At 44.0% G+C, this 18,445-nt stretch overlaps 1 protein-coding gene across 3 annotated transcripts in view; it reads right to left on the bottom strand.

Annotated features, from left to right (window-relative positions):
- Positions 1-723: 723 nt before the first annotated feature.
- Positions 724-18,445, bottom strand: part of USH2A (usherin) — a 739,062-nt gene continuing 721,340 nt past the window's right edge. The window contains exons 68-72 of one of the 3 annotated variants that reach the window (XM_019465619.2): positions 16,591-16,767; positions 15,187-15,270; positions 10,365-10,609; positions 4,057-4,278; positions 724-2,004 (exon numbers count right to left, since the gene is read on the bottom strand). In XM_019465619.2, the coding sequence (XP_019321164.2) occupies positions 1,915-2,004; positions 4,057-4,278; positions 10,365-10,609; positions 15,187-15,270; positions 16,591-16,767 (818 nt within the window). In that variant the 3' untranslated portion in view covers positions 724-1,914. Of the gene's footprint in view, positions 2,005-4,056; positions 4,279-10,364; positions 10,610-15,186; positions 15,271-16,590; positions 16,768-18,445 lie in introns of those variants that run through there. The other 2 variants (XM_053908979.1, XM_053908980.1) reach the window with 2 other exon arrangements.

Here is an 18,445-nt window from a genome sequence, read left to right as displayed (position 1 = left end):
TGTGATAAAGGTATCTGGTTAATTTTTCAAAAATGGGGAAGAGCTCAATGTAAATCCACCAAATTATATTTGCAGAAGAGTAGACCAAGGATAGAGTGCAAGTTCACAACTGGGGAAGAGCTCTTCTTCCCTATGTACCTGAAGTAGCTCATGTGATCAGAAACTCAACCTTGGTTGAGGCTCACTTGGGCCAGCTTTAAACAACCACTTGACCCGGAATCATCAAATGCAATTAAAACCAGTAAACTAGCCAATCCTGTGTTTCCATTTTAGAAAGTTAAAAAAAAAAAAAAAAAAGGTTAAAGAAAAGAATCTTATAATTTGTACATCCACTGCAAGGGTGCACAATTGTTGCAGATTTGTCTGCTTACAGTAGTTCTCACGAGGGAGCAGAAGTGCTGTTTAACACTGGCCTGTGCTTTTGACACTTAGAGTTGGCGAGATTTGTCAGGAGTTGGTCAGTCTGAGGCTCTGTTCTTCCACAGACTGAGTTAAGCCTCAGTACCCCCAAAGTCCACAATCTGACTTGTTTTGAGGCAGAACAAGGGTATCCCTTAAGTTATAAATTTTTGCCACTTTAGCCTTGGGAAAATCCACCTACCTCTGGATTAACTCACAAAATATTGTCTGACAATTGTGTATGCGACCTATAGACACAAAATAACTTTCCGGAATCATTACATAGCCCTTTTAAGAATAAGAAAGACAGTATTTTTTAGTGTGTTCCATGAAGAACAAATACCTTTAATTTAATGTTGATGACTTGGAAAAAAAATGTTTCTTGGTCTAGGAGTTTCACCAATGACTTCGTACTCCAACTAGAGCAGATGCCAGAAGCTGTTGACCCATGGCAATTGGTACTGGGGAATATCATCTGCTCTTAGTGATTCTAGGGCTAAAATAGTTCTCTGAAATGAAGGGCTATAGTACCGAGTAATAGACACATACGCGTATATACATATGACATATATGCTCATGTATCATCTTGTGTTTACATACAAATGTTAAGTGAAACACTTCCAAAGCTGGGAGGAGCACAAAACTTCTTTTTAAATTCTACAGGCTAATTAAATGTTGCAAATAGAACAGTGGTTTCCATGTGAAAGGTGCAACGCTGACGATGTCAGTATGCCTGGGGATGCAATTGACAGAATTTTATGGAAAGTATTGATTGGAGTTTCAAAACTATATAAAATATGTGGGAAATAGTTCTTTAGTCCTTAGACTTTCAGAAGATTCATAAATCAAGAACAGATTTGTAAGTTTATGTGGTGCTCTGCCAAAATTTGGTGTGTACTTTTTTAAAAAAAAACTAAGTTTGGTGAGTACTTATTAAACACTGTAATTACATTGAACCTTCCGCTCAGTGTGTATCCACCACTGCAGTCTGTTTTTCTCTAACTGATTCAGCTTGGCCTGAAACTGGGATTTTATTTTGTAGCTGTGATCATTAGAATTGCTGTTTCTTCCAGGATCGTGTCACTTCATGGGAATAAAGGATTGAAAGGAGCAGCAGTGACGTCCTCTCAGAAGAACTGCTTAGTTTCTCACTTGTAACCACCGTGGGCCGATTTGAAATTGTCCCTGATTATCCACTTAACCAATGGAGTCACTGTCTGGGCCAAGTGAAAATCACAGGCTCGTTTAGCTTCCTCAAAGTAAGTAGAGCAAAGTAAGTTTTTTCATATCGGTGGTACCCCTTATTTCAGACCACCTGAAAAACAGACCTCTATCACAGAAGAACAATTTCAAAAACAAGCCTTGTTTTTGTTTGGTTTCCTAAAGGATTACAGAATAACTAGCAATGACTCTTCCTGGCATATACGGTGCGTCTGTCTGTGATAACCCAGCGGGGGCGGGGACAGGGCACGGGGGGCCCGCCTTTCAGCTTTATGTCTTGCAAGTTTCCATCCTTCACAGGTGGGTGTCGGTGAACGTGGTGTGTTCCTTAGTCACAGAGCTGAAACCCTTGATGGCATTCATCAGGTCCTCTTCATCCACATACTGAAAAATAAGCCAGTCGTCAGAGTTAGGACATTCGCTATCAGTAGTATTTGCCATTGATTGATAGTGGTATCAATTTAGTATAAAAAGTACTCTGTAAGTATTTTGTTAAAGGCTAGTATTATGCTCAAATCCTTAAGGCATGGTTTGAGATTGTCCTGCCTTAAGTTTACCTAATTGAAAGGATCACATGTACACATGAACTACGGACTAATCCAAAATGTCATTTGAGTGTTATTATGTGCCGTATTTTAACTTTCTAAGCCTCAGTTTCCTCATCTGTCAAGTGAGGAGATTATATTTTATTTTATATTTATATTCATGGATGTTATACACACATCCACACACACACACACACACATATGTATATACATTTATATACTTAAGATTTGGTTCAGGGGTATCTGGGTGGCTCAGTTGGTTAAACGTCCGACTTTAACTCAGGTCACGATCTCATGGCTTGTGAGTTCGAGCCTCACGTCGGGCTCTGTGCTCAGAACCTGGAGCCTCCTTCAGATTCTGTGACTCCCTCTCTCTCTGCCCCTCTCTCGGTCATGCTCTCTCTCTCTCTCTCTCTCTCTCTCAAAAATAAACAAACATTAAAAAAAAGATTTGATTCAAACTGTAAGCAGAAGAGACAGAATGCATGCTGTTGTGCTTCCCACTCTCTTACTGTATTTTGTATTTATTGAATAGGGCTAGTAATATTGTTTGTAAGGTTATAACGAACAGATTATTTTCCAGGTTTTGCATCTTCGAAAACTTTCATTAAATTGCTTTGCATATTGTCTATTGCTAGTACTGTCAAAAGCAAGCAAAACTGGCAATAGAGCATAAGAGTGAAGAATGGGGCTTCTGTAACCAAATGATGGTTTTAAGATCCCAATTCCATCGAAAAACCACTGTGTATCGTTAGGTAAGGGCACACATGCATCTTAGCCCTCTATATGTTATGTTGTCCCCTATAAACTTGTCCTTTTCCATGTCAGATATGATCAATTAACAATTCTTTAGGTTTCAGCCTGATGTAATTGTTCCTGCCATTTAGAATCTTTAGATCTGGAATGGAATCATGGAATTCGAGAGTCATAACGATGTCAAGCAGGCCCACAATTTTAAATGCACAGTGTAGATCATTGTCCTGAACAAGCCAACACTGTGCATTTTTCATTGTGATTAGAACCTGGAGCCAGGAAACTTGCCCTATTCCTTGCCATTAGTTAAGAAAGTCTTCATGGAAGTCCTCAACTTTTCAGCGAAGGAAAATTGAGTACTTAGATGAGAGGAAGACTCTAAAGGCAGAAATAGACGGTTGGAAGACATGGAAGTGAATCAGTCTGCTCTGCAGAGCAGGTGAGTTCTTAGCTGGCGATCTTTCCTAGCTAACTACCCCAAAGGAACAGTTCTCCAGCAGTTGTCTAGGTAGTCGGCATAATGCAGAAGGTTGATTGTTGGTAAAAACTATAGGGTTTTAGCCATTTCAGCCACTAGGGACTTATACAAAATATTAGATATTAATGAAGTTAACTTTCCAAAAGTCAGTTATTTGTATCCACTGGACTGAAATTATGAAAGATGAAGTTCATAAACAGTAATACCTTTATTTATCATGATTTTCTGAGTTTCTTGGAAAAGAACCATTGAGCCTATTGAAAGAAAGATTTTCTCCTCTAACCATAAACCCAAAGGAAAAAGGTGATGCACTTTTTTTTTTTTGGTTGTTTCTCTTGTAGACCAGTTCCAATGTTCCCAGTCGCCTTCTGCCCAAGGTAATAGAGTATAGCCTGTTTGTCTCTCCACCTACTTGATGAATTCATTTTTTTGAGCATCTGATGTTTGCAAAAAGAATGAGACAAAGTTTCTACCCTGCTCATCAAACAATTTTAGTTAACACTAATAAGTAGGTCATTATAAAATACTTGAGCAAATGGTCGGAGAGATGCAAAGTGCTGGGAGGCAGCATTCAATGAGGACAGGACGCTCCATGCCATCCATTTACCAATGTTCTTTCGGGAGGTTGATCAAAGGCTCTGGATAAGGAAACCCACTCACCAATCCACTATCGTGGCCCATGATGGTATCCCACAATGAGTCATCGATCAAGACTTTCTTGTCCTGAAAGTCCATGAGTTGGCTGACACTGCGGTGGAGAGAGCCTTGGGAATAAGTTTGGCTTATTTGGCTCTGACTTGGGATCCGAAGTACAGATATGCTGCGGTTACTCCTGATACTGATGGGTGTCCCAGACCGGGGAATTTTGGTATCAGCTAATCCCTGAAAAGAAAGTTGCTGTTGGTGATTACTGTCTAAAGAAAATGGATTTGCAATGGGACGGAAAATGTGTGTCACACATCGTCAATGAAGGGAACACTCCATTTCCTCCTACAGAACAGCTTGTCTGGAATACCGTGGACCCTGGGTTTTTGGTAAGGGTGAGATGATAAACTAATAGTCGTATTAGACATCAGTGTTCTTAGCACCTACAGGATGTATGCGCTAACGCTTTGGCTCTTGTTTCCTGGAGACAAGGGCGGGCTGCATTGCAAAATGGTGAGGTGAAGGAGATAGAGGTTCGGTTAACAAAGTAATCCCTTCGTGAGTGTCACCACTGAGCCTGTGTCTTGAGATCACCGCTTTTCCCAGAGCAAAGTTAACAATGGTCTCTTATGGCTGCCAAGTGAACACAGTTGGATTATATTTTAAAATCCCTGGATTTGTGTAGGAAAATGGACTCTCCCCACCCTCTCTTCTCATTCATATTGTTCTATTTGTTATAAGACTCAGCCATCAAAATAGGTCTGTGGGGCGCCCGGGTGGCTCAGTCAGTTAGGCATCCAACTTCGGCTCAGGTCATGCTCTCACGGTTCGTGAGGTCGAGCCCTGCATTGGGCTCTCTGCAGTCAGCGCAGAGCCCACTTCGGATCCTCTGTCCCCCTTCTCTCTGCCCCTCCCCACTCTCTCTTTCTAAAAAAATAAACATTAAAAAAATTTAGTAATTAATAAGTCACCAGGCACCTGTGTGGCTCACTTGGTTAAGTGTCTGAGTCGGTGCTGACAGAGCCTGGAGCCTACTTCGGATTCTGTCTCTTCTCTCTGCCTCTTTCCCACGTGCACCCCATAACTCTCTCAAAAGTAAGTAAACATTAAAAAAATATGATTTAAAAAATTAATAAATCAGGTCTGGTATTAACATCAGAAAGACAAAGGCACTATGTGATTAGAACCTAGAATGTGCCATAAGAAAATCTAGCTGCTCTAAACATCTGAGGTTTGATTTAGCTGTTCCAATCAATGAAATGTTCCTGCTTTTCATTGTGTGTGTAGTCAACGCATCATGCACAAGATCATGCATTCACGCAGCACACGAGGTACCTCCAAGTGCATGGTGTAACTTTTTAGGGTAACATTGCTTGACACATCAGATATATCAGCCACAGAGTCAAACTGAGAACAGAGAGGGAGGCATCAGTCAGCGTTTAGAACAAACAAAATTACCATCAAACAAATTCTTTGTGTTTCTCCAACAATGACATAATCATATAATCATTCTGAGATGCATCTCAGGGTGTGTGTGTGTGTGTGTGTGTGTATTTCTGCCATTAAAATTGCATGGTGAGTGGAACGCAATGGCTTAGTGTTTCAAGTGAGTTCTACTGGAGTTATTTGTTTAGGGTTGCAGAGCATGAGAGGATCTTCAGGCAAGTAAGTAAACTGTAAGTCAAACCTGCACTTAAACTTAGCTATACTTTATGCTATGTGGTCTTGAAAATGTTAACAAATCATAAAAGCCTCTCTCATTCCCTGGTATCTCTGTCCCTGTCTCCTCTGTGAAGTCAGATTGGAGCCTAACATCCTTTGCCAGTATGTGTCTTGTGTCAAAAGGTTTTTTACCTATTCAGAGGACAGGAGTGCCCGGGATAGGAGCTTGTCATGTGTGTGTGTGTGTGTGTGTGTGTGTGTGTGTGTGTGTTTCAGGGGTAGCTCTCATCGACCTACCCAAGTGTACAGGTGGATCTGAGACCCTGAGCAGGTAACTCCAGCTTGATCCTGTTCAGAACCTTACCCATTTATTCTGGGGCCCATAGATAACAACACCGGCTCTTTATTTGGTTCTAATAATGCAAATTATCCTCTCTTTAGTGTGGTTAACCTTCACTAATATTCTTCTATGTGCCCAACTTCGTGACACCAGCTTATGTTCAAAAATGTTTTTTAAAAGCAACAGAAGGAGGCCTGCAAGTACCCGGTTATTACCCGGGTGGGATTAACTTAGGATACAGTGGGTTCCGGGAACACTGCCCAGGGCTGTGGGACACTCCAGATTCCACTTCTGCTAACCCTCTGGGCCCTGTGACTGATACCCTCAATGCTGAAGAGCCAATGTGGGAGCCCCGAGCCCCTGGCAGCCAGCCAGTCCCCACCACCCCTGCCTCTCCTCACACCTCGCTTGGCCACTTCGCAAAAGTAACCAGTTGGGAGCCACTCTGCTTTCCCCTGACGGTAAGGGGTATATGAGAGTAGGGTGTTTCCACTCTTTTGTCTGCCTGTCCCAGTGGACATCTGGCCTCAGAAGCAGCTTGGCTTGGGTTTGGCAGGAACTGTAAGGGCTAATCAGCACCCCTTACCTCTTTTGTGTTTTGTGTTTTGTTTCTTACTGTGGTAAGTACACTAATACGAGATCTACTCTCTTAACAGACTGGGTGACAATACAGCATTGTTATTAGGTACAATGTTGTACAGTGCATCTCCAGAACTTCTTCACCTTGCATCACTGACATTTTTTGCCTGCTAATTAGCGGTTCCCCATTTCCTCCTCCCCCAGCCTGGCAGTCACTCTATTTTGCTTCCGTGAATTGGACTATTTTAGATACCTCACGTAAGTGCAATCATGCAATGTGTCCCACCTGTTTTTCTTGGTTATAGGACTGCACCCACTGCTTACGGGAATTGTATTATATGTATTACATTTTTAATTCGTTTATGGCTATTCTCAGAGTATTGTGTGTCCAACTTCCCGAGTGCTGGTTGGAATGGCAGATTCTTTGGTTTCTTCCTTGCGAGGTTCAGGTCCTGCTCCTATGTGATGCTGATACTGATAGTCCACGGGCCTCACTTTGACAAAACAAAGCTTGACAAGACTCGAGAGGACCATGAGCAATGGTGCCATCCAGAGTACCTTCCATTTGGAATGATGTGATTGCTTCTTGACCCCTCAGTTAGCCAACTGGGCAAAACTCGATTCCTCCTCGGCAAGGATTATGAGACACTGATGCCTGCCTGTAGGATATGGGTCAAGAGACAGGAGACTTGACCCCTGAAACGAGTTACAGACACTAATGATATGCGGTAGGTTTTCCTGGAAGCACACTTCATGTTACAGAGTAGATGTACCCTCAGAGCTCTGGAAATTTCCTCCCACGTTCTCCATGCACTCTGTATACCCCAGGGTTGATTTAGCTGATGTCGCCAGGCTAGATATGTCTCAGGTCTTCTTGGCCTTTCCATGCACTTCTGAATTCCAGAAGTGGGGGAACATCTTTTGTCTAAGAACATGGTTTCCATGGGGCACCTGGGTGGCACCGTCACTTAAGTGTCTGACTTCGGTTCAGGTCATGATCTCATGGCTTGTGAGTTTGAGCCCTGTGTCAGGCTCTGTGCTGACAGTTCAGAGCCTGGAGCCTGCTCCGGATTCTTGTATCTCTGTCTCTCTCTCTGCCCCTTCCCTGCTCATGCTCTCTCTCTCTCTGTGTCTCTCAAAAATAAATAACCATTAAAAAATAAACAGAAGAACACGGCTTCCTCAGAGAGAGAAAGTTACTCTTCAACAAGGGCAAACTTCAGAGTGTCTGCTCTTCAGGGAGAATCTTCTCATGACTATACCCTGAACATAAGCGAATGGCTGATGGTTTGAACTGGCCACTCAATGTTCATTCATTTCACAAATATTTGATGCGAGGCACTGTTCTGGGTGTTGAGGTGCAGCAGTAAACGGCCCACAAAATCCTTGCCCTCGGGGAGCTTCCATTCTATTCGAGGAGTCGGACAAGCATGTCTGCCACCGTGTCATGTGATGGCTGTCTGGAAAAGGACTAGTGGACAAGAAGCCAGGGAATTCTATCTCTCACGGAGGGGAGGTGACATCTCTGCAGAGACCTGAATGAAGTGAGAGTGTGAGCCACCCAAGAGGAGAGCAGGAGCGATGGCCCAGCCAGAGGAGCTTGATGTGCTCGGGGAAGAAGGAGGCTGGAGGGCCGGAGAGCAAGGAGAGGGGGATGAGGTGTGGTTGGTGAGAGCTGAGGCCCAGGCCATGGGAGACATTGTCTCCACTTCTCCACCACCAAGTCACTGTCCCCTGGCTGCTCCCCACCCCACACGCAAACCATGGGCATCAGAGGGGTGACTCCCCCTCTGTGCCCCCCATTTTCACTACTTGGGCATCACGATACACCTTTGTCAGTGCCTTCGACACTGTTCGTGGCTGTGTCCTGCACAAATGAAGAGATCTGGATGGAACACAATGCTCTTTGGTTGACTTTCCTCTATTGTTTGAAGTGTTAGAACTCAAGCAGTTTGATCAGGCTTCTGTGCATAATTTGGTGCCGCTGTGATACTGTGATTTATAATAAATATATATTTGGCCTTCAGCCCAGTTTCTGGCACAGGACTACTGAAACCCTTGGAATTTCCTAAGAGATGAGAGCCACAAAGGTGTCTTTTGTCATGCTAATGAGGTGATTTTCCAGGGAACTACCTAAAGTTGGGGGCTGGTTATCAGTAGAACCAACCCTGTGATAAGGGTGTGGAAATTTCGGTCCCCGCTCAACCTCAGCTCACCCCCCACCTCCAAGGAGGGGAGAGACTGGAGGTTGAATCAGTAGCCAATGGCCAGTGTTGACCAAGCGCAGCTAAGTGATAAAGGCTCCATTACACTCTGTCCTATCCATCTCTTCCATCTGCCTGTTCCTGGGTTCTCTCCTTTTATAATAAACTGGCGATCCAATAAGCAAAATGTTTCCCTGAGTTCTGTGAACCGCGCTAGCAAATGAACTGAACCCCAGGAGGGGTCACTGGAAACTCTAACCCGTAACTCAGACCCGTAGGGTCTGTCAGAACCCCGGGTGACAGCCTGGACTTGTGACCCGGTGTCTGCAGCTGGGGAGAGGGGACCGTCCCGTGGAACTGAACCCTTACCTCATGAAATACCTCGGACGCCATCTCTCCCCGTAGGTAGTGTCAGAACTGAGTTGAATTGTAGGACACCCACCAGGTGTCAGAGAATTGCTTGCTGTGGGAAACTCCGCCCACACTGGAACTGGTAATCACAGTTTTAGCTGCACAGGGTGGCTATTAGCTCATGTGGAACCTTTGTGCAAACTGCAGCGAAGGTGATTTCTCAGGCAGAGGCAGCCCTTTGGACACATGGCTTGGAGAAAAGACTGGTGCCTGGTGGGAGTTAGAACTTGCAGTCTTTCCTCCTCCGAGTAGACACAGCCCCACACCGCAGAGGGGACCTTCAGAGTCAGTCACGTTTCCCCCTTCAGCGAGTGCTCTGGGCCTTGATCTCCCTGCACCACCATTTGTGTGACTCACCCCCTAGACCTCTGACCTCCTATCTTGGGACTGGGTGGTCGGGAGCTCTGAGGAGCCATCCATTCTCGGTGGCCCAGAGTGTCACAGCCAGGGGACAAACTGAGCACTGCGAGCACTTTACTCTCTCCCTAGACCCCCTGTTTATTTCTAATCCCCACAAGTGGCACAGTTATATAATCTGTAAATTCCCCCGTTGATTTCAACATACCACCCTTCTCCACCATCCCCTGATTGACAACGTTAGAACAGAAATATTCATCCCTGGCTGCACCTTAGAATCACTTTTGGAGTTAAAAAAGGAGATTACCAATCCCCAGGCCCCACCCAAAAGTGATGAAATCAGACTTTCTGGGAGAAGGCCCAGGCAATGGCATTTTAAGAAGCTTTCCCAGATGTCTTCATCCACTCGGGCTGCTTTAATAGAATCTCATAGACTGGGTGGCTTCTAAACAACAGAAATTATTTCTCAAGTTCTGGAGGCTGGGAAGTCCAAGATCAAGGTGCTGGCAGATTGAGTGTCTGTCAGGTGCCTGCTTTCTGGTTCACAGGTGGGGGTCTGGTCTTCTTGCTGTGTCCTCACATGGAGGAAGGGACAAGAAAGCTCTGGGGGCCTCTTTTAATAAGGTCACTATTGGCCTCCCATGGTCCCCATATTTTGTCAAACATAACTGTCATCTAGTCCTTTGTTATTATGACTCTGGAGACATTTCCCTTTACATAAACGCACAAGCCCAGGGAGAGGGAAATGGGGCCCGCCTTCAGAGACCTACCCCATGGGTTTCCCCCGGTGGATAGACACTCAGTGGAGACATTCTCTTCTGAAGAGGTACTAAGGGAGGTCTCTCTCTGATATATGGTTCTTTGTGGATTTTTCTTTGTAGTATCAGAGACAGAAAAATGGCCAACAAGATCAAGCCCAGCATTGCCATTAACACGATGAACCATAACTGGCTGTAGAACTCGGTGTTTTTCCTCCCCGATCCTTTCTTTTCTCCAGGAGTTGTCAGAACCAGGCCTGCAAAACCCAGGGGCAGAAAAGGGAGATGTTATTTCAGAAGGCAATTTTGTGATCCCTTGCCCTGTCGTTTGGTAGTAAATTGGAAAGGAGTTTAAAGCAGTTTGTCTCATGGTGCTGGTTTGTACTTGTGTTCAGGCCGGGAAGCGGTGCCGTGCGTCTTCAGGGGCAGGCTTACGGCCCTCAGGAGACCTCGCCGACACTCCTCAGGCTAGAAATCACTGCTGCCTTTGCAAGTTTCCTGGGAGAGACAGGGGGAAGGGGAGGAGGAGGGGGCTTTTAAAAGGGGTTACCAAGTAACCTTGAGGAATGCCTGCTTCACCGCCGTGGGCCCTGAGAGCCAAGTGTTTTCCTGGGCGACGGATTCTGGTGAGGGGCCAGCCTGACCACTGCTGCAGAGACCCTACTGGACACACAGTCAGTGCCGAGGAGATCCGGGGTCCCCTCACTTCATGCAACAGCCCGGTGCCTGAGAAGTTCTGTGCAAACCGGATTTGAAACATTAGATCCTACTTTCTATTGTGATGGGAACAGCCTGTGCTTGCTATCTTGTTGTCTTTATATTTCTGGCACCCTGGCCTCTCTGTGACCTTGTCAGGGTCTGCGAGTCGCCACTCAAGTGCCCTCAGAGCCTCCCCTGGGAAGAGGTCCTTTGGCAATAGGACCACTCACGCTTGACTTCTGCGTACGGGGGACAGTCCAGTGCGTGTGATGCCCTGCACGTGAGGCTAATCACAGGAGCTCGTATTTACGGAGCACTCATCGGCCCTGTGCCTTACAGGACGAGGGCTGGGGAGTCCCACGACTATCAAGTCTGGGGGTGTGGGGGCAGCTGGGATGAGCCGGGCCAGACAAGAGAAGGGCTCATGGGGGACGCTGCAGGGCAGCGTGAAGCGGCGAAGTCAAACCCACGGAGCGGCGGTGGGTGTCAGAGCCCCTCTCCAAAGGGCCGAACACGGTGGGCAGAAAGGAGGAGGAGAGGGACGAAAGCGGGGAAGAAATGTGTTTTGTTTTGCAGAACGAACAGCCCCGGCCCAGGAAACAGCCAACTGGGTGTTTTGCCGGAGAGCCCCTCTCTAGGTGCTGACAGCCCTTGACGTGAGCAGCTTTGAGCAGGACTGGATGAGGACCTAGGCCAGAAGCCCCCGGAGTCTTCTCGAAGTTATCTTTAGCTCATTATAATACCAAGAGCTCCTCCTGTGGGTGTTTTCTGCCATTTTTTGAACGCACCGTATTTGCCCTGGCATGTTGACATGGTAGGCACGTTCAATTGAACCAAAAATGCCTCTGTAAGCTCCCTGTCCCCACCCCTTAATATACTCAGTAAACGCTTCCTGCACTAACCCCCTGGGGAGACAGAGCGATCTCCCTGTCTCCTTTCTTGTAACAACAACAACAACACAATTCTTTGTTTCCAACACGTCCTCTGGTTGTGTTCAATTTGATGTAGCCCAAGCAGCGAACCCTGGAGCTGGGCTCCGGGGCCGGGCTGCAGACGTGCAGGCTGGTGTGCAGCTGGGAGCCAGGGAGCTGCTCTTCCAAAGCAAAGGCCTGCAGCCAGGAGGAGGGCATGCCAACGGACACAGTCACGAGTGCGTCTTTACTCCTTGGACAAACTCCCCCTTTCCACAACCCCAAGGACTGGCTGGGCCTGTGGGACACTTAAAACCCACATTTTCAGTGGAAGGGAGTGGAGAGGGGGCTTCAGAATTGGAGTAGGAGGGTTTAAGAGAGGGCGAGAAGGTGACTAAGACTACATTTCAAGCTCCGTAAGAGGAGCAACCCTACTTTGCTAACCCTGACTCGACTTCTCATAGCTCTGAGGTTAAAAACCTCGCTCTGCCTCTCTGCGCCTCAGCTTCCCCATCTCTAAAATGAAGGGTTGGGGTCAAAGCTCTGCCAAGTTCCGGCAGGCAGGAATACCTCTAATTAGGAATCCAGGTGTGTTATTTGGACGAAGAAAACAAACCCATCCCCCCCCCCACCCCCAAACAACCTTGGTTATTCACTGGAAGGGTTGAATTTCCTCTGGGTGGCACAGGGTTGTAACTCCAGAAACCGATCTGATGGGCCCGGTGGACCCCTTGCTTGGGAGGACACCAGGGAAGGTAGGGCAGCCTGCCTGAGGGAAGTCTCAAAAAGAAAACAGCTCTCAGATCAGGAGGACGGAAATGAGGATTGGGAGACTTTCATGCTTCAAGGCTGCCTCAGGCAAGGGAACAGGAACATTTTAAAAGTTACATTATAAAATTAAAACTGACTATGGAAATTAGGTGGACAATACATCTTGGAATTTTCCACATCTTCTCAGGTCTTCAGTGTTCCTTCTCTCATCAGTGGAAACCTCACTTTGTATTCAGGAACCAAATACAGGTTTCCCCTGTTTTGTGGAGAGCTTACAATCAGGTAAAATCAGGACCATGTATCTTTATCCCTTCTCTTTTTTTCTTTTCAAAGTCCCTTTAATTTTAAGGGACGCCACCCAAGTGGGAGCTTCAAGGTTGGGATAGGGGACTCCAGAGGCTGAGCCTGAACTTCAAAGAAAATCCCAAACCAGAACTAGCGTCAGAGGTCATTCCTCCCGTGGAAGGATACTTCCCACTGACCTAGGAGACCAGACTGGCTGGATTTAGAGGTGGGTCAATCTAGGTTATGTGGTTTTTATTCAACTTGTGATCCTAATGCCTTACATCAGAATCATTGGGTGGGGCTTGTTTATATCTATTAAAAAATTTTTTTTAGTGTTTATTTTTCAGAGGGGGAGAGCCAGAGTGCAAGCAGGGGAGGGGCAGAGAGAGGGAGACACAGAATTTGAAGCAAGCTCCTGGCTGCCAGCTGTCAGCACAGAACCACGAGCACAGAACTCACGAGCTGCGAGATCGTGACCTGAGCCGAAGTCAGACGCTCAACCGACTGAGCCACGCAGGCGCCCCTATTTTTATTTAGTCTTTAATTTTTCAAATCTGATGGCAGTTGACACACAATGTTATGGGCAGGGCTTGTTGAAAGAGCAGACTCCTGAGCCCTACTGACTCTGAATCTCTGCTGGGGGCCTGGGAAACTATATAATAAGCAAGCACACTGAGACGATCCGAGCGCACACTTACATTTGAGAACCACTGCTAAAGAGAAAGGATGGGGCCAGGAGTCAACAGAAAAACCACGTTCAGATTCTCAGCTGGGAGCTTGCGGGGTGTTCTTGGGTGAGTTCTGGTGTCCCTTAGGACTCCAGTGGTGCACTTCACTTGTGGACACATTAGAGTTGCTAAAAGAATACCGAATGAGGTCTATCCCACGGCTGCTATGGCATGAAATGAGATGAACTTTGTGGAAGGGACCGTTAGGTGTTGTAAAAAATTTCACATGGCATCCAGACACATGAAGTCTGGAAATAGAGAATCCTATTTGTTTTTGTTTTGTTTTTTTTTTTTTTAGCAGTTGAAATTATCCTTGATAACAATATATATATTTACCTGTGTTTCAGAATTTTTGGACCTTTGTATTTAAAAAAAACCTACGCATGCATACCAATTTGATATAACATTAGTTACTGGAATTTAAAATAGGGTATCAGTCCCAATTCTGTTCAAATGGAAAAAAAATCTGGCATTTCTCTAACTCGCCCTTTGAAATTATAAAGTATTGCATGTGTTAGATTCAAAGATTGTGGGTAGAAGTCAATTTAAAAGATGCTCCATAAAAATTACAATTTCATCTCTTCAGCTAAATTACTTGGTAATGGCAATCAATCATCATCTTTTACAGAGAATGCAAGAGAAAAATCTCTCAAATTCACCATTTTAGGCTCTGAATCTGCAATATTATCACTATGATCAACACAAATTGGCATTAGAGTATTTTCTCTTCCTCTGATCTCTTTTTTCTGACGTCCTCTATAAATCACTTTTTTTTTTTTTAACAAAGTCATATAGCTCTTTATTGAGAGAGCATTTGTGACTAGGAGAGAATTTAGTCATATCTCTGTGTCTACAATTCAATGACTTGGTATATTTTTTAAATGTTTTAATGTTTATTTTTAAGAGAGAGAGACATGATCTGGGGAGGGGCAGAGAGAGAGGGAGACACAGAATCCGAAGCAGACTCTAGGCTCTGAGCTGTCAGCACAGAGCCAGATGCAAGGCTCAAACTCACAAACCATGAAATCATGACCTGACCTGAAGTTGGACGCTTAACCGAGACACCCAGGCACCCCTGACTTGGTATTTAAGATGACTGTATACCTGGGGCATCTGGGTGGCTCAGTCTATTGGGTGTCTGACTTTCATGCAGGTCATGATCTCATGGTTTGTGAGTTCAAGCCCCATGTCAGGCTCTCCCTCTCTCTCTGCTCTCTCTCTCTCTCAAAAATAAACATTAAAAATTTTTTTTAAAAGAGTACTATATACCCTAACTCTTTGCCAAAATAATTTACATGAGAACTTAAATTGTCGTGGAACAGTTCCTTCCATGCAGTCTATGAACATATTAGTACAAGGATACAAGAAACAAACATATGATTGTTTCTTTCCCAAAATGAATAAGTTCTATACTAAGTATAATATGAGTTAAACGTTTACCAAATCCGGTGGAGGTATCATATTGGACCACGGGTGACTTAACACTTCCTTCATCTGTAGTGCAGATGACCTGGAGAAAGAAGGCTAGAAAAAAGATACAAGACTCGGTCATTCAACACCTACAAATAGTGGGCAGACTTTTAGAAGAGCAATATATCATAGCATGGGAAATCTGAGAACAGGTTTCCAGCGCAAGTTGTGAGGTTTTATGTTATATACACACTTATTTCTAATTTTCAAATTACCAAGAAAATAGCTATAATTAGCGTAATAATAGTATACATTTATAAGTAACAGAACTGAAGAAGAAGCTTAGAGGTTATATAGCAAAGAAAAAGAATGATCGGAAGAGTAAAGGAGACTACAGTGTATCTTATACTTCATATTGGTCTAAACCTGTTCTGGTAAAACTTACAGGTGCACTTTGCACTATGTGATCCAAAGTTTCTTTCTAAACAGGAGAGTTCAGGAAATTGAATGGTCTAAATACTTCTCTCAGTAGCCAGGAACCTGAGAGAAGCAACTCTTACAGGGCCACACAGGTGGTTCGGTAGAGGCCTGCCCAGGAGTAGAACCCAGATCTCCCGACCATGGGTTATCTCATCTGCTTATCACAACGGCTGCCTAGGTAACCAAGAACTGTGACCAGGAGAATGTATAGCTGGATTGTAAAAATGCTTTGGATAAGTTTCAGATACTCTAAATGCAATCCTGGATCTCATTGTGTATCTGCACCTTTTAACAAACGTAAGTAGCATTTTCAAGGAAATTTAAAGAACTAAAAAGGCCACTGATGAATTCATTGCAGAAATCCAGAGTGCTTAAAATGGCTTTACATCTATTGGTCCTGTGGTCATATTGATCATTAGAAAATAGTACCCTGTAAAGCTTTTTCTCATTTCAGTTTAAAAATCAAACAGGAGAAGAACATGTAATTAAACAGGGAGAAACAGTTCAGTTTTCGAAGGAAAAGTGTTGTAGTTTGAGGAATGGATACCAAGGTTGGTTGAGGAAAGCCCTCAATCAAGGACTAAGAGTTGGAGATGGTCATTGCCTGGTCTGTCTCTATTTGGATGTATCAAGAAAAATCTCCCAAGTCCCTGCAAGTGTATTATTTCAGGAAACCCAGACTACCCGTGGGTGCCATTTGTCTTGTGGACACAGCCTGTCCTGCAGTCTTGTCCCTTTGTGGGGCCATCACACAAAGGCACATAATGGCGCTCATGCAGAAAACGGGAAGGGGAATCTTATTTTCTGGGAGCCGCAACATTTCCTCAAGAAGTGGCCACTTCCACCAGGACATTTTAATGAGTAGCATCTGCTGGTCACATTTCAGACCGAATATCTCATAGAGCCGGGAAGCGGAGTTCCTGACACCCTACGAAATAGGAGTCAGAAACTAACTTTTGTCTGCCGTCCTTGGTATGTAGAGGGTGGTGTCGAAGCCACTGTATACACGCTGGCCTCCATCGGTCACCACGAACTCCTTCAGCGGGCCATTCAGAAGGAAGGAGCCACTCCAGTCTACACGCACCATAGACAAATTGCTGTCCACCAAAAACGGCACTCGGTACTGGGGCACTGTTGGGAGAAAGTTGTATATTCTAAAAATGGTAACCTCAGGCCTTGGCCCCTGGGTGGCTCAGTTGGTTAAGCAGCTGACTTTTGGCTTCAGCTCAGGCCATGATCTCATGGTTCATGAGTTCGATTCCTGCATTGGGCTCTGTGCTGACAGTGCAGACCTGCTTGGGATTCTTTTTCCTTTTCTCTCTGCCCCTTCTGAGCTCCTTCTCTCTTTCTCTTTCTGAAATAAACAAACTTAAAAAAAAAATTAAAAATGGTTGTCTCAGAGTGTGTGTGTATCTTTTTTTTTAATTTTATTTTTTCAAGTAATCTCTATACCCGATGTGGGGCTCAAACTTACAACCCCAAGATCAAGAGTCACACACTCTACTGACTGAGCTGGCCTGTATATATACATATATATATATATATATATATATATATATATATATTTAAGTATAACACCTCCCCCCAAAATTGGCATTGCTGAAACCCTTCATATTTTCCTCTGTGTTAAAAAAAAACCTGGCATTGGGGGTGAAAAGAAAACCAATGGGAACATGTATGAGATGCTTTCTCAGCAACGTTGCACCTGCTTCCCCCCCGCCCAAAAAAAATCAATGAAAAGCAGTGTTTTATGAAATAAAACTATTAACATACAATAGTTGTGCTTACCAACATAAGCCTGGAGCTCATATTTTGTTGCATTTTCCTTCTTTTAACGGGTGAAGTATCCTTAACACTATTAACTACAGTAGATTGCTATTTTTCATATCAAATCAATATTTATTGCTACAAAGCCCCAAGGACTAGATGAAGTTAATATATTTTTTTTCTCCAAACTAAACTGCTTAGATGGTGAATTATGTCCTTTTGGCACCCATTTATTTTTAAAGCTTTTTCTTGAACCGTTAGTTTGTTTTCTAAGATAGTTAAAAAGCCTTGCAAATAGCAATTCGAGTATAATAATTCATTGGCCTGACTAATCAATCAATAGCATAGTACATTAGTATATAATCAAGTTCAAGTCTCCTAAGTATTATATCAGATATAGAAGCAACTTGGTGTGCATTTTACAGGCATGTTCTTTTTTCATTTTTCAGCTCCTTACTAAAACGAAGGAAAAACAATCCTTAACTGAGGCTCATCTTTTAAATGAATAATTTTTGCAGAAACAAATGAAGGGTTACCATATCATCTTGTCAAGTCAGAAGAGATTTATTTCATGAGATCTCGTTTTCTCCAAAATAATCAATACATTTGTAACAGCATTAAGATCCATCCATATACTAAATTGGCTTTTAAGAAAAGAAAAAAGTGAGTGGTGGAAATAAATTGGATATCCTTTTTTTCTTTAGAAATTAAACCCATCTGTTGCTGATGTTAGGAAATATAACAAAATAAGGAATAATTATACCTTTGTGATCATAAGATTTAACCACAAAGACAACTTTGATTCTTATCTTTCAAAGCAAGACCTTTTCATAAAGCCATAAGAAAGTATTTCTGCAAATACCAAAACCATAGCTATCAAAACCTCTTTTATTTTATTTATTTATTTTTTTTTTTAAGTTTATCTGTTTTTGAAGGAGAGAGCATGCATGCACACACGCAAACACACAAACACACACAGGATAGACAGAGGGGCAGAGAGTCAGGGAAAAAGAAATTCCCGAGCAGGCTCCACGCTGTTAGT

The sequence above is a fragment of the Panthera pardus genome, unplaced genomic scaffold, assembly GCF_024362965.1.
Source record: "Panthera pardus isolate Hobbes unplaced genomic scaffold, ASM2436296v1 HiC_scaffold_21, whole genome shotgun sequence".
Taxonomy (NCBI): Eukaryota; Metazoa; Chordata; class Mammalia; order Carnivora; family Felidae; genus Panthera; species Panthera pardus.
Note: the sequence above shows the minus strand (reverse complement) of the source record. Positions and strands in the feature narration are given on the sequence as shown.